This window comes from Fragaria vesca, linkage group LG5, assembly GCF_000184155.1.
Source record: "Fragaria vesca subsp. vesca linkage group LG5, FraVesHawaii_1.0, whole genome shotgun sequence".
Taxonomy (NCBI): domain Eukaryota; kingdom Viridiplantae; phylum Streptophyta; class Magnoliopsida; order Rosales; family Rosaceae; genus Fragaria; species Fragaria vesca.
The window spans coordinates 16,631,384-16,647,424 of record NC_020495.1 but is presented as its reverse complement, the minus strand read 5'-3'; the positions used below and the strand labels follow the sequence as shown (position 1 = coordinate 16,647,424).

At 36.6% G+C, this 16,041-nt stretch overlaps 2 protein-coding genes across 2 annotated transcripts; both read left to right on the top strand.

The window, feature by feature from the left end:
• Nucleotides 1–277: 277 nt before the first annotated feature.
• LOC101292318 (pentatricopeptide repeat-containing protein At5g64320, mitochondrial-like) lies at nucleotides 278–2,501 on the top strand. Its single transcript, XM_004301472.1, has one exon. The coding sequence runs from the start codon at nucleotides 278–280 to the stop codon at nucleotides 2,411–2,413; it is 2,136 nt and encodes a 711-aa protein (XP_004301520.1). The 3' UTR covers nucleotides 2,414–2,501.
• A 3,095-nt stretch (nucleotides 2,502–5,596) lies between these two features.
• LOC101291529 lies at nucleotides 5,597–14,410 on the top strand. Its single transcript, XM_004299908.1, has 11 exons — nucleotides 5,597–5,859; nucleotides 6,625–6,853; nucleotides 7,219–7,366; nucleotides 7,909–8,007; nucleotides 9,462–9,619; nucleotides 10,244–10,409; nucleotides 10,773–10,909; nucleotides 11,317–12,007; nucleotides 12,213–12,325; nucleotides 13,235–13,490; nucleotides 14,008–14,410. Exons 1-11 carry the CDS (start codon nucleotides 5,703–5,705, stop codon nucleotides 14,302–14,304), a joined length of 2,451 nt encoding a protein of 816 aa, XP_004299956.1. The 5' UTR covers nucleotides 5,597–5,702; the 3' UTR covers nucleotides 14,305–14,410.
• Nucleotides 14,411–16,041: the final 1,631 nt, after the last annotated feature.

Here is a 16,041-nt window from a genome sequence, read left to right as displayed (position 1 = left end):
ATCTCTCTCTCTCTCTCTCTCTCTCTCTCTCTCTCTCTCTCTCTCTAACCGGGATATGGCTATCACACCCATAAAATGCATCGGCTAGTTAAACCCACAGAAATGGCAAGGTTTTGCTACTCTCTCGAAGCTCACCGGATTATTCAATTTCACCTGCATCGAATTGGGTGCCGGAATTTCTCAGTTGAACAATCCTCACTCAGGTAACATCTAAATCCTCGGGAACCCCATTTCTTGCGTAGTTTCTGAGACTTCTGCTATATACCCATTTAGAGTCATGTTAAAAATACCAAAACTTTTGCATCCTCGCACCAGAAAGTTTCAATCTTTGATAAAAAATCCTCACCTCTCAGCTGGGTATGTTAAGGGTAGTGATGACAGTGGTTCCGAGGAGAACGAGTGGGAGAGGTTGCTTAAGCCATTTGACCTCAATGAGCTCCGGAAATCCCTCATTCAAATCACCCCAATTCAGCTTTCTAAGTTACTTGAACTCCCACTGGATGTGCCCACCTCATTGGAAGTATTCGAAATGGTGGGTGCCCAGAGGGGGTATAGACATTCATTTGATGTGTATTGTGTGTTGATTGATAAGCTCGGCGCGGCGGGGGAGTTTAAGGCCATAGATAGGTTGTTGATGCAGATTAAAGCTGAAGGGATGGTTTTTAGGGAGTCCCTTTTCATTATGATTATGAAACATTACGGCAGAGCAGGCTTGCCGGGTCAAGCCACTCGGCTGCTTCTCGATATGAGAGGGTTTTATTCTTTTGAGCCTACTTTTAAGTCTTATAATGCTGTTTTGGATGTGCTGGTGGCTGGGAATTGCCCCAAGGTGGCACCTAATGTGTTTTATGACATGTTGAGTAGGGGTGTCTCTCCCAATGTCTATACATTTGGGTTGGTTCTGAAGGCGTTTTGTATGGTTAATGAAGTGGATTCTGCATGCTCGCTTCTTAGAGACATGACGAAGCACGGGTGTGTGCCCAATTCTGTGGTTTACCAGACTCTTATACATGCCCTCTGCAGAAATGAGCGGGTGAATGAAGCATTGAGGCTTTTGGAGGAAATGTTCTTGATGGGTTGCACTCCTGATGTTCAGACTTTTAATGATGTTATCCATGGTCTCTGCAAGGCCAAGCGAATGCCAGAGGCTGCAAAGTTGGTTGATCGGATGCTTTTGCGGGGTTTTTCTCCTGATGAGATAACTTATGGAGTTTTAATGAACGGATTATGTAGAGCAGGGCAAGTTGATGAAGCAAGGGCATTGCTAGACAAAGTGCCTAGCCCGAATGCTGTGCTTTTTAATACCTTGATCAATGGTTATGTTACCAGTGGACGCTTTGATGAAGCCAAAGCTGTCTATCGTGATAGCATGCTAGGTAACGGCTGTGACCTTGATGTTTATACATTCAATATTCTGATTCGTGGACTTTGCAAGAAGGGCAGTTTGGCTTCTGCTCGTGAATTGGTCAGTGAGATGGAAACTAAAGGCTGCAAGCCCAATGTGATAACCTACACAATATTGGTTGATGGGTTATGCAAGGAAGGTCAACTTCAGGAAGCTAGTGATGTTTTAAATGAGATGTCATACAAGGGACTCGGTCTGAACATCGTGGGATACAATTCTCTAATATCTGCTCTTTGCAAGGACGGGAAAGTTCATGAAGCTTTGAAGTTATTTCGTGAAATATCAAGCAAAGGATGTAAGGCAGACATATATACCTTTAATTCTTTGATATTTGGATTGTGCAAGGTTGATAGGATGGAAGAGGCATTGGGATTGTACCATGATATGTTATTGGAGGGTGTGATTGCCAACACTGTAACTTATAACACATTAATTCATGGTTATCTCACTGGAGGTGCTATCAAAGAAGCACTGAAGCTTGTAAATGAAATGTTATCCAGAGGATGCCCTCTTGACAAAATAACCTATAATGGGTTAGTAAAGGCACTCTGCAGAGCTGGGCTAGTTGAAAAAGCACGGGGATTGTTTGAAGAAATGATGAGGACAGGACTTCATCCAGATAGTATCTCATGCAATATTTTGATTAATGGCCTCTGCAGAAGTGGCAAAGTAAATGAAGCCCTTGAGTTTCTAAGGGATATGATTCATCGCGGTTTAATGCCCGACATAGTCACTTATAATAGCCTGATAAATGGTCTATGCAAGATGGGACACATTTGGGAAGCTTTGAATCTCTTTGACAGATTACAAGCTGAAGGGGTATATCCTGATGCTATTACTTATAACACTTTGATCAGTTGGCATTGCAAAGAGGGCAGGATTAGTGATGCTTGTTTGCTTCTACATAGAGGTGTGACTAATGGATTCATACCAAATCATGTGACGTGGTATATATTGGTCAGCAACCTGTCCAAAGAAAGAGGTTACAGGCATCAGGGATTTATCTAAGCGGAGTATATTTTTCCCCTCAAAACACCAAGCATTTTCATGGTATTTCTGAAATCATTTATGCTGATGGTGATTGGAAGTGGAGATGAAAGAACACTTTTTTATTTTTTGTTGGTGATACTCCTATTTTCAATGCTTTTGAAATATTTCAAGGGGAATTTGTGCCTGCCAGTTTGATTTGTTGGTTGGGATTGGGAGAAATCCGGTTGGCTCTCTGGAACACTCAGCTGAGTTTTCTGCTGGTTGAGGCAGAACAAAATACATGATGGATAGATTGTCAGGTATACTTCATACACAATTGTGATAGTTCCAGCGTTTACCGAAAATAGTTGCACTCATCTCCTAGCTTTCTGAATGTTTCCCTCTTTTAATTTTGGAGTTTTCAGGGTCCAATGGCTGGTAACAGTGTTCCAGTGGGGGTGAACAAGGAACAGGTACATACCCTTTTCTTCATTGCTTTAGCTTTGTACATACGCTATGTTTGAATGTGAAAAAGGAATTGCCAAAGATTGGATTTTAGGCAAGCTTTGGGATTTTTTGATTGTAATGTTTAGTGGGTATTTGGAACCTATGTTTTCTGTGAATTTAGCGGCAATCAATTTTGGCATGTTGTCTAATTGGTCAGGGATGAGTGTTTGATCTTAATGAAACATAGATATTTCGTGAGAGTTTATTTAGTAGGCTACAAGGTAGTTCATTTTTACTCGCAGCGATGGATTGATACTCTTGCTATTGAGTTGTTGTTCTGAATTCATGCATTTTAAATAATTGTGTGTAGATTTATGGTATGGTGAAGGAGGAAATGGTGTACAAATATCTCAACCTCATATATGGTGTATTCAGAACGTATCTATTACATAGATATTTCTTAGACTTACTGAAGCTAAATGGAAAGTCGAGAATTGAAATGCTTATAATCAAATGGTCAATTCAGTTAGCCTGCCACCTATGGCTTTTAATGGAATGCACTGATAGCGTGAGTCTGTTTTTTGTTCAATCACTTAATTTTCAGATTTGTTGGTTCTGCTTAGCCAAATTCAGATTTTTAACAAATAGTTGCCACTGTCTTTTGTGACCGAGTTTCTTGGTTACTGTCTTTGCAGTGTTATATATTACGGATCAAGAGGAGAATAATCTCAGTGAAGATGTAATAGCTGAAGATAGGGGATATGGCGAAATTGGTAGACGCTACGGACTTAATTGGATTGAGCCTTGGTATGGGAACCTAAATAGGTAAAGTTCAGAATTGATCTCCTTTTCATCCTATTTGTTGGTTCATCTTAGACAGCTAAAAAGAATGTTTTATGCTGATCTAGCTGTACATTTCAGTTAGCTTAAGGCTTTATATCTTATATATATGTACATTAAGTTTCTGAGCAGTTGCTGAATATAAAGACATACAGAGGCAGACTAAGACATACGCATGGAAATAAAAACAATAACATGGAAATAAAAACAATAACTACATCTAATGGAATTGCTGTTTACTGACATAAGAGCATAGTTTTTATCATTAGCAGGATGCATCAGCAAAGACATATTAAATTTAGAAGCCTGCATATCATTTTTCTACTAAATAAGAATATGCATACGTGTACTGTATTGTGTTAAATATTTACACGAGCAACAATCATGTATATTTCCAGAAATCACATATATTGTTGGTTTTTAGTTAACTTCTGTACGACTTTAAGGATAAGCTTCTGGCTCGGTTGTGGAGCAGGAAAGCACGTTTGGATATTCTTCTTGTTGCATCCGTGAGCCGTGGAACATAACTCACCCACAGAATATTGCTTTCCCCGTAGCATTGGAAGCTAAAAATGAAACCACTTAGTTTGGTTTATGTTATCAGTTGTATATTGACAGAACAACAAATTCAAGATCAATCATATCAAACCCCTCTACTTCCTGTTTAGCGTTAGGGGCTAAAAATGGAACTGCATAGTTTGATTGTACAATAGAAGATTACCAAACCTGCTGGAAAAAATTTCCAAATTGTATTTAACACGTAAGTGAAGTGTCTGCAAAGTGCAAACATGTATATATAAAGTAATAGTTCAAATATTCTAGCATTTTTCTAGATACAATTCAGTAATAACTAAATCTACATGCTTCAATTAGTTCCATTAGTTGGTTGTTATGAACAGTAAGGTTTTTGAAGCATTGTGTGCTTGGACAATGAGCAACTATATAGCCATTTCCAGTTTAGAAATTAAGATGCAATTATTTTCATTGCAGGTTACATTTAACAGCTACCGTGATGAGGACATTATTTGTGCACTCGTAGCTGAAATTTATAAATGGATTTTGCAGGTTTCATTTACTGATCTTCTGTATTTCAAAGTTACTATTCTGACGTGTGTACAATATAGCCTTGGTCTATATCATTTGCTTGCTTGGGCAGCTTAACAAATGAAGTTGATTGTTGAATTTCTCACTTGATCCTGAAGTAAATCTTAGGTTGGAGTGATGTAGCAAGTAAAAGAACACTCATGATATAAGCTTAACCGACTTCTTTTTATCGGTTTAGATAAATCAAAAAATTAGAAGAGCAACTTTTTCCAATGGCTTAATTTGGGTTTAAATAAGAAAAAATTTTTGTTCCATGAGTGAGGCAAAGACTTTTGCTTATGTATCTGATTCGATAACATTGTCACAACCCAACAGGGTGCGGCACCATCTGGAATTTGGAATTTGGATTGATCAAAGGTCTAGTACTCAATTTTGGCTTTTGTTTTGTTTTGTTTTTTTTTTTTTTTTGAGGAAGGCTTTTGCTTATAGTTATGTACCTTATTACTACAATAATGCTCCACACGAGCTAGTTACAGTTGCTGCTAAGCGTCAAGGGATGAACAATTTGTCAATTTCCCACCGCGGTTATTGTCTCATTATTTTTGTATTCAAAAAACCTTTTTTTTTTTGAAAAAAATATTCAAAAACTTTTACGTGTCATAAGTTGTGAATTCGGCTCACATAATTCGGGAGGCAAATAATTAGTAGTCATCGACTTATCGAGACCAAAAAGCAAATGGGCAATTGAGTTGCCTAACAAAATGGACAAACTTAATTGGAGCTATGTGCACCTCCTATATTCAGCCACACAAAATGTGATGCACATGCCATGTACGCAGTTCAACAACAGATTACTCTTCTCTCTTCTTCTGTTTTGTCTCTGTCCCACTCATCCAACAAGTCGGCCAACCCAACAAAGTGTGCTACTTTCTGAACTTGAAAGCTCATAAAGCTTTTGAATCCTCAACAACCAAGTTCCAAGGACCCAGTTCAGAAAATGCTCTCCAAGTTCTGTGCATCACCACCCAGTTCTGGGTTTTGCTGGCTTCGTTTTGGGTATCCTTCAAGGTATTCTTCAGTGTATAATAAGCCTCGGCTCAGGATTGTGGGGCAATCTTTGGGGGATAAGTGGAAGCTCAATGACATTGATCCCAGTCAGTTTTCGTTCCTTTACTTTGTACCTAGTGAAGCTGGCGTTTTTGTTTATTTTCTGTCTTGTTTTGTTATATTTGTATTCCCAGATGAACCCAGATTGTGAACTTCACTTAAGTTTCTTGATAGTCTGGTAGTGTTAATTGTTTTGACAAAAAGTTAGAATCTTTTTTTATTTCTGGCAATCAAAAGAATGAAGGAAAACAGGCAAGTTTATGAGTAGGATTGCGCTAACCATTTATCCTTGAATTTTGGTGAATCTGCTGAGTGTCTGTGGTCAGTTAACTTCACCTTTCATTTTCATGCATTAGAAGAGAACTTGATGCTTTCCGAGTTCCTTTAAAGTGGTTCTCTTTGGTGTTTTCACCCCACATTGAGCATGTCTCTTTGGGGACATGATTTTCAGGGCAGTTTGAATAGTGATTCCTCGGCCATTGTTGTATACTTATTTTTTAGGCATAGGCTCGAACTTTTGTTCATTGTTCTATTTTGGAAAACATAAGGCAAACTACATAAGACTGTTGATTGCTGTTAAATGTAGGAAATGCAACGGTAATAATGAAACCAAAACAATCGCTATATGTCTGGATTGAGGAAAATGCAAGTATAAGAACAGGGTGCACTGCTTCTGTCTCCCATTATTTTTGTCTAGCCAGAATGCACTTCTGATTTGCTCATAAGCTCTAAAGTATCATGAATCAAATGCCGATAACTTTCTCTTTATACTTACACTTCTTTCCCTCCCTTAAACTCTTGTTTTTGGATAGATGTGGTGCAAGAAAAGTTGAATTCATGGCTACTGAAGACCCAAAGCTTTTTAACTGAAGTTACTTCTCCACTAGTAAAAACTAGTCAGACTGGAAAACCTGTCACCGAAGATGCTTTTGAGACACAAGATATGGATGATATATTTATGGCTGAACAGACTATTAATAGCAGAACACCAAATGGAACTCTGTCTTTGGCTGCTATTGTATCTATAGAGCAGTTTAGCAGGTGAGATTATTTTCCAGTCACAGTATTTTGACTTGCAAATTTTGCATCTGATTCTCCTGTGTGAATTGGGTGTTCTTCAACTACAATATAAATTTCATTCTGTTGATTGGACTGTTTTATAATTCTGTTTATCTGTTTCTTGTGGTTTGAAAGAAACTTCGAAAATAAAAGAAGAAATATTTCTCAACTAAAATCAGAAGAATAGAGACTCTTACTAAATATAATGACAAACCTAACAGGGATGCCATAAATGTTAATATTTTAATATGCAAGGCTGTTGCTTCCTTTGGAGCATCTATTATTATACAAGAGTTTCTGTTGTTTCATATACCTAGTAGATATTATAGCATTATCGCTTTATGCAGGATGAATGGATTGACGGGGCAGAAAATGCAGAAAATATTCAAAGCACTTGTTGCCGAATCTACATACAATGATGCTCGTAATTTGGTTGAATATTGCTGCTTTAGGTTTTTGTCAAGGGATGCTTCTGATATTCATCCTTCCCTGAAGGTTAGAAGCACTTAATCCAAGTTCAACTTATATCTGATTGGTGCACTAAATATGAATTGATTTATCCATGTGCCGTTGTTGAACATGTTGAGATGTGGATTTTTCTATATTTGAGCAAACATGATAACATGTTCACCGTCTTTATTTTGATTCATTCAGTTTCACAGTGAAGTTGATGATTGGTGTTTTATGAAGTGATATTCTTGGAATTGTATAATATGTGTGAATATTACTTGCTTTCCGTTGCTTTATGCTGTTTCCTTGTCTTTAGCTACCCTGTAAGTAATATCCTGCTCTCTAAGTGAAGTCTCTAAAATCTTTCATCCCTGAGTCTTGTTTTTTTTTTTTTTTTTTTTTTTGTGTCTTCGACCAATAAACCTGATGTTGTCTTTGAGTGTTTCTAAAAATTCTCAGCGAGATAATGTTGTAACTGAACAGCAATATTTATCATGTTATTTTATTCTCTTTACTTATATTTTGGTTAACACTTAGTACAACTGATAATTTACTGTTGTTTTTGGTCAATGTTGGACCATTAACAGGAACCTGCATTCCAAAGACTGATATTCATAACAATGCTTGCATGGGAGAATCCTTATCAAGAACCTCTTGCCAGTGGTTCAGAGAAAGCTTCTTTCCAGGTTAATTTCTTCAAAAATTTTAATTATTTCTATCAACTTCAAAAGCTAGCAAATCTTATAGTAGCTCTCTTATAATTAGTTGTATTCTACATTGTTTATAAATGCATAGTAATTCAATTATTAACATAGTTACCTGGGGGCCACATGCCTTTAGCATCAATATTTTGCTGCATATATGAATGGTTAGCATATCTTATTTAGAATACATATGATATGAATGAGATAGTCACTTTAGATCACAAATTTACATTGAACTCATCAATGGTGAACATTCTTGATAATTGATATGTTATTTAGAAATTTTGGGTTTTGAACCAGAAGTCCACAAATATTAAGTATAAGGCTCACTGAATCTATGAGATCTCCTATTCAGAGACGGACATGAAAATAGCAATGGTTCATGCTGCATTTGCGCTGAGTAAAATACTGAGAGTTACCAATGTTTATTAATCTACCACATAATTTTTATTTTGGTTAATCATTATCATCTGGAACAGTGTTAGGAGGTTTTGAGCTCAACCAATTTTTCTGTTTTCACTAGTAGGAGGCATATGTATATATTCATGAAACATCTGGATGGCTGGAGCAAGAGTTGTGTTTCTGGAGGTGGTAAAGGCTTCATTTAGTCAGTCTTAGGTAGTCGTGTGTATATACCGTCTATGTTTAGACTATCAACTACAGTGACAAAATCCTGGAGAAGCTGACTAGGGATGAGGGGGAGGGATTGGGGGTGAAGAGAGAAACAAAAAGAGAATTAACAGCTGTCTACTTACTGCTTAAGAAAGCATGCCCTTTGTTTGAATGAGTGTTGAGGTTTCCTCTAGTAGGATTCACACTGTGTTCTGTTATTCGAAGTTCTTGGTTTGAATATTAGTGGTGGATTTCAGTATTCAAAATGTCCTTGGTGTTGTAATCCTGGGAATTGAATCCTTCTCTCATCCAAGTGTCAAAGTATAATTAGATTTTGGAAGATTTTTGGCCGAAAGAGTTCCTTAGAATCTTTATCCCCTCATTTATATCTGGTGTCCACAAACCAGTTTACCATGATCTCTTTTGTTTCTTTTTGAGTCCCATCTAATTGGCAGACATATGTAGCTTGAATAACCAAAAACGGCAGAGTTTATTCATCTTTTATCCCATATAAATCGTCTATTCCCATCCTAATAGATTGCATCTGCATGGTTTTTGTACAGTAACGATTATTGAAAAAAAAGGCGAAAATGTAGGGGCTAGTTACTTAAGAAAGCAGGAAATATACATGGAGAAAATTTTCCATCACGTGATGGTATGGCACCCACCTATCTGTGTTCCATCTTAGACTCGGAGTACCTTTATATTTTCTCATGTCATTGTGTACTTACTGACTTTGCTGAACTTGTAGGGAAACATTTTGTTCTTTTTCGTACACGTTATATTGTAATTTTATAAATATCTATTCGTTCCTGGCATTGCAGAGAAAACTTGTCAGAGAAGAGGCTTTTGTACGTTTGGCTCCTGCTGTTTCTGGTGTGGCTGATAGGTCCACTGTACATAATCTATTTAAGGCTCTCGCTGGTGATGCACAAGGCATCCCTTTGAGCTTGTGGTTGACTTATGTTGATGAACTTCTCAAGTAAGTTATTTGTTTGCTATTAGGAACCTTGTTTTTTTCTACAGTTTTAGTACATGAAGTGATTATATGCTAATCATTCAATATGTTTTTGCTGCACACAGTAGTTTAGAGATTGTTGTAGTGGTGTGTAAGTTTATAGTTCTGTTCTCCATGTTTGCTATTATGGCACTTCATGAGGTCTTATCTTTTTCTTTTTCTTTTTCTTTTTCTATACCAGAGGATGTATTAGTTGGTGATATTATGAACTTTCTTAGGTATGTTAAATGGAACCAGTTAGTTGTGAAGTAGTTCAAATATTGAATGAAACTACCGAGAGCTAAAGGAAGTTTGGTTTCAGACTGTATTTGCTTGCCTCTCTAAGATAGAAGCAGAATTTGATGATTAGGTACGTTATGGATACTATTATAGGATATCTGGATGCTTTCAATAAATATTATGTTATAGTTTTTTTTTTTTGCAATTTGCGTGCTTGTGGTTGTGAATCCAGAAAAGTTTCTCCTGTAGAAAATAAAAATTGTAGGGAAAGCAATTATTAAAATAGGTTCAATTGCATGGATAAAGTTTTAAATTCTTTAGTTGTTTTTATACGTTCTAGGAAGCTCATATTGTACTGGTGTCATGTAGGGTTCATGAAGGAAGGAAATCGTACCAGATACGAGAATCCCCAAACCTTTCTGAGGAGAGAATCTTATGCATTGGTTCCAGCAGGAAACGGCCTGTCCTAAAATGGGAGAACAATATGGCCTGGCCTGGAAAAGTTACTCTAACTGATAAAGCTATTTATTTTGAGGTAGTTAAGTTTCTCTATTTAGCCAAAAGAAAAGAAGGTTTCTCTAAGCAATACAAGCCATCACCAAATCCATTTGTCTTTCACTCTCCTGAATCGCTTAGCATACCTCAAATAGAACGAATATCATACAGTTTAGTCAAGTTCTATTTATCTATTTAAAGTGTGTTTATAAATTAACAGGGACATTTATTAGGAGTAGACATTATCGAAACATTCTTGGAATCAAATATCTGATTTATTTGATAACTTGTCTTGATTGGTGATTGTCAACCTTTGCATTTTTCTATGGGTGTTTCCCTATTTTGTTGTATATGTACAATTGGAGCATTTCTCATCTCAAATCATTCATGTTTCTCAATGCAGGCAGCTGGCTTATTTGGACAGAATGATTCTATGAAGTTGGATCTGACAAAAGATGGATTGCGAGTTGAAAAAGCAAAAGTTGGACCTTTTGGTTCTGTTCTCTTTGATTCTGCGGTCTCTATAACATATGGTCCCGAGTGAGTAAGCTTCTTCCGACTTGTATAATCATGTATACCTCTCTTATTCATTTCTGTATCTGATTATTCTATGGTATGACTAGTTAGGATGGGATAAAAGCTAATCATTAAGTTGCAAAATAAATTGAAAGGATCTTACTTGGTCCCCCCCCCCCCCCCCCCCCTAAAAAAAAAAACGAAAAAAGCACCAACAACAAAAAAGAGAAATCTAGGGATCTTAATGTAATTCACTTATATGGTTAGGCTGTGAGTGAGATATCGTAAATAATTTTCCCCGACTCAGTTGGACACCTTCAGGATTCAAGTAACTATGTATGCAGTAAATTGTCTCTCATATCTTTCAACTGATGCTATTTTCTTCACTCTAAATATGCATGAAGGGATGTTTTCTGAACAATTTGATACAGGTCAAAAGACAAGTGGGTGCTGGAATTTGTTGACTTGGGTGGAGAAATGAGGCGAGATGTCTGGCATGCGTTTATTAGTGAGATTATTGCGTTACACAAGTTTATCGGGGAGTATGGTCCAAAGGAAGTTGATGAATCGTTATTTCATGTTTATGGTGCTCACAAAGGAAAGGAAAGGGCTATCACCAGTGCCATTAATAGTATAGCTAGACTACAGGCTCTTCAATTTATGAGGAAGTTGCTAGATGATCCGACAAAACTAGTTCAGTTCACATATCTTCAGTATGCACCATATGGTGATATTGTTTCTCAGGCTCTAGCAGTAAACTATTGGGGTGGACCACTGATATCTAAGTTTATAGAGGAACACAACCCACCAGCTCAAGGAGTAAGGCCTTCTAGTGAATTGATCGAAAGCAGTAATCATGTGTTCGACATTGATGGCAGTGTCTACTTACACAAGTGGAAGACCTCTCCATCTTGGGCTTCAAGTGCATCTGTGAGCTTTTGGAAGAATGCGTCAGTAAGGCAGGGGGTGGTATTAAGTAAAAATCTAGTTGTTGCTGATTCAGCTCTAGTGGAAAGGGCCACAGGAACATGCAGACAAAAATCACAGGCAGCTGAAAAAACTCAAGCTACAATTGATGCTGCAATGATTAAAGGGATACCCAGTAACATTGATCTATTCAAGGTTGGTACTTGAGGTTCTTTCTCCACACAATAAGCATTATTGGTTTAACGTACTTGATCTTAGCATTTTGTTTACTGTTTATATCTTCATTCTTTTATTTTCTGGTTGTAAGCTAGGTTTCAGTTGACATAGCTGCGAAATTCTAACGCTTCAACTATTATTTAAGAGTAAAAATAACAATGTATATGTTGTTTCCTTTTTGCAGGAACTTCTATTTCCTCTGACCATAACTGCCACAAAATTTGAAAAACTTAGGCGGTGGGAGGAGCCACACTTGACTGTTTCTTTTCTTGCATTTTCCTATACAATCATTTTCAGGTAGGTCTATTTAATTTTTAAAAAAAAAAAAAATGGCTACGCTACTCCCAGAAATTCTAGGGACCAATTCCTTCCTCCTGTCTATAATATTTTTCTTGTTGTGATCTCTTAAGTTTGTGTCTACGGCTTAAATGGTAGCCCCACTGCTCTCTGTAGTGTCCAAACATTGAATTTGATATCTCACAAATCTCGTAATTGATCCATTGCTTAATTCCAATTTCATTTAACGAATGAATTTATTGAATTTCTAAATGTAGTCACTATTATATTCATATATTCCTTCTCATAGGAACTTAAACACAATGTGCCGGTGCCTCATTACCTTTTTGTAATGGAAGCTACATCTTAATAAACTCTTTTTCGTAGTTTCTACAATAACTTTAGAAGTTTTGAAAAATCCACATGATTCTTAAAGGTGTGATCGAAACACATATATCTGCTGTTGAATATCTTTCGTAGAGTTTTTGTCTCAAAGCTTTCTTGTGAGTATTTAGGGTCATGCTGAAATAAGTGAGAAAATAGAGCACCAAATATAGGTTTCTTGTAAATTGTTTAGGTTAGTGTTCAAAGTGCATCTATTGGCTTGGTCCAGTCAACATGTGGAGCCATATTGAGAAAATATAAATTCCAGATTACTCAAGAACCTATCCTGTATTGTAAATTGCTTCTGAATCGGATGCTAAGGTGTAGTATCGTGTAGTATCTGTCATTTGAATTCCAGATGAAGGGGATGTTCTTCATATAATCCCAAAGTGAATATTCTAAAACCTCTTTCCTATCATTTTTCTTTTACCATAATCTATTGTCAGAGTACTTTGGTTTTTTTATTTTGGTGTATAATTTCCTATTGTTTCTCTGAATTTTCCACATAGTAAGTGATTTCAGCTAATTGTTTGAGATACTTGTCAGGAATTTGCTATCATATATATTCCCAACAGCATTGATAATATTGGCAACTAGTATGCTAACATTGAAGGGCCTAAAGGAGCAAGGCCGTCTTGGGAGAACATTTGGAATGATTACTCTCCGTGACCAGCCTCCTTCAAATACTATCGAAAAAATCATGGCTGTAAAAGATGGCATGCGTGATGTGGAAAATTATTTGCAGAATCTGAATGTTACACTTCTGAAAATACATACAATTATCTTTTCTGGTCAGCCTCAGGTATGAATTCATCATTTAATTTGGTAACTTGAAATGCTTTGTTGAAATGCCTTGAGAGAGAGAGACAGTTTTGGAGATGAACTGTAGTTAAAGTGGTGATTATCCACTCTAAATAAATCAACAGTGCTGAAACCAAAACAAAAGATATCTAAGATCAAAATACGAAACTATTGGTTAACAGTTTTGGAGATGAACTGTAGTTTCTACCATTCTCTAGGTGCTGCAGGAAAAATGGCTTGGTAAAATCTGTGGTGATAGACTAAGGAAGTTTAATTTCACAGATACTCTTGGTGGCCTCCTTGACTTGTTACATAATGAAAGATACAAGTCATATAACTTGTTTCTTTTCTTTTTCAGAATGTTTGTTTTATATAATGCCATGGATGATTTTCCTTTAGTAAATTTATGTTTCCTGTGAAATTGGTTTGTTTTAATTCTGAAAGTGTAAAAGTTGGTTTAGTTTTGGTTTTGAGTTTGGCTGCCTGTAATTAATCATATTGTTTTGAATTTCTATCAGATTACTACTGAGGTTGCACTAGTGCTGTTATCTTCTGCAACAGTTCTCCTCACGGTGCCTTTTAAATATGTTCTTGGCTTCCTTATCTTTGATCTCTTCACGCGGGAGCTTGAGTTCAGGCGAGAGATGGTTAAAAGATTCATAGATTTCTTGAAGGCGCGCTGGGACACGGTGCCTGCTGCCCCTGTAGTTGTATTACCATATGGAAGTAATGAGTCTCTAGCAGAACATGATCGAAAGGGAAACAAGGACGTAGAAAAGGCCGAAAGAAGTGATAGAAGCAGTAATTCTGTATAGATTCATATGTATAGCTATGTGATAGCCTCATAATTCAACTTTAAATTTTTAAAACCACCTCAGGTATGTAGAAAACAAGAATAACCATTACGTGTACAGAAATGAAGCATGGTTAATCTCACTCTCTAATGCTACACTGCATGATAGTTTGACTTAAAATTAATGCACGTACGTACATTGATAACTTGATAAGGACCAAAAATGGAGGGTCTGTGTACTTGTACCGACCATATAACCTATTTAAGGACGCAAAGTGCGGTAGGTATATACATCACTGAATAAAATTCAAAAAGAGTACATATATTTCAGATCTTAACCCAGAAAATCAATTACTCCTCACCAGCAACCACCTGTAACTAACTTCTACTTTCCTTTTCTCATTTTTCTCCGATGCCCTGTACGTTCAATTAATTAAATCAATATTAGGTCAGAGAAATTAAAGAGAGGTGGTCGGAGTTTGATGTGGTAGCTTGCTAGCTACATGAGATTGAGTAGTCTGTCAGTAGTATTGGAGTAATGAAAAATGAGTCTTCGATGCCACACATACGTACAGTTCATGCAGCAACAGTCCATCCAAAACAAGAATTTCGCAATTACTGTAAACAACTAAATGTACTCTAAATTTAATACATGCATGCATCTTATTTCGGTAGGAGCTAGCAGCTTCTGGATTCGCCATTTCAACCCTAATAGCATGATCATATCATATATGATATTTGGCTCAAGGCATAAGTACCTCAAGTGAATTCCAATAGCTCCTGATCGATTATGTAGTAGAGGGAAATGGAAGCAAGCAGGTTGTGTCGACAATAGTAGGAAGTGAAAGGAGGCGATGCACTCAACTGTACAATTAACGGTTGTTCATCAAACTGAACACACAACAAGAGTAGGAGGTGTCCACCTTTGTTATGTATGTAACCAACAAGAACAACTCGATCGGACCAAGTTGGAGTTTGGCAATAAAGAACAGAGAATGAAACACGACTGATAATACAAGTTGTTTTTCAAGTTTTAACAAAGACTGTAGAAAATGTAGCCAGTTTCATATTCTCCGGCCAATAGTAGGTAAGATGAATAATTTCACCCCAGAACCAAATGTGGTACTTAATAGGACGAAATTTATTTCCATATATAAAAGGAACGAACCCAGCAGTCTGATCATCAGTACTATGATCTCCAGCACCCGTGCATATATTAGTAATTATCTTTTTCTTGAACAGTTGTTATAACGTCTTACAACCAGTTTTGAATTTGGTCGAGAAGTTAACTATATACACTTGATTCTAGTTATATGGAACTACATACCTAGCCAGGCCAAAGATTTAAGTTAGTGTTATCAACATTTGTGTATATAATTAGTAGTATACGACATCAATTTTCAGCAAAATCTAATACCTTAAATTGAAACAAACATCTCAATTCTAGATAGATATAGAAACTAAACGATAAGATCATAGCCCCTTGATAAATGTCTACTTCGATCAGTAACACTAACTGCTCCTACACATAGGAAAATTCTGCTATACGAGACCAGCTATATATATATATATATATATCAGGACCCTTCCAATGAGGGATCCCTATTTTAAGTCATTTATAGGGATAGGGCATTACACCAACTTCCCGATTATAATTTTACATCTCCACCGTTCATATCTTAGGTCTATATGAGTAGATTATCTCTACAAAATTTCATATGATTTGGTGATCGTTAAGGCTTTCAAAAAGTTCAATTTA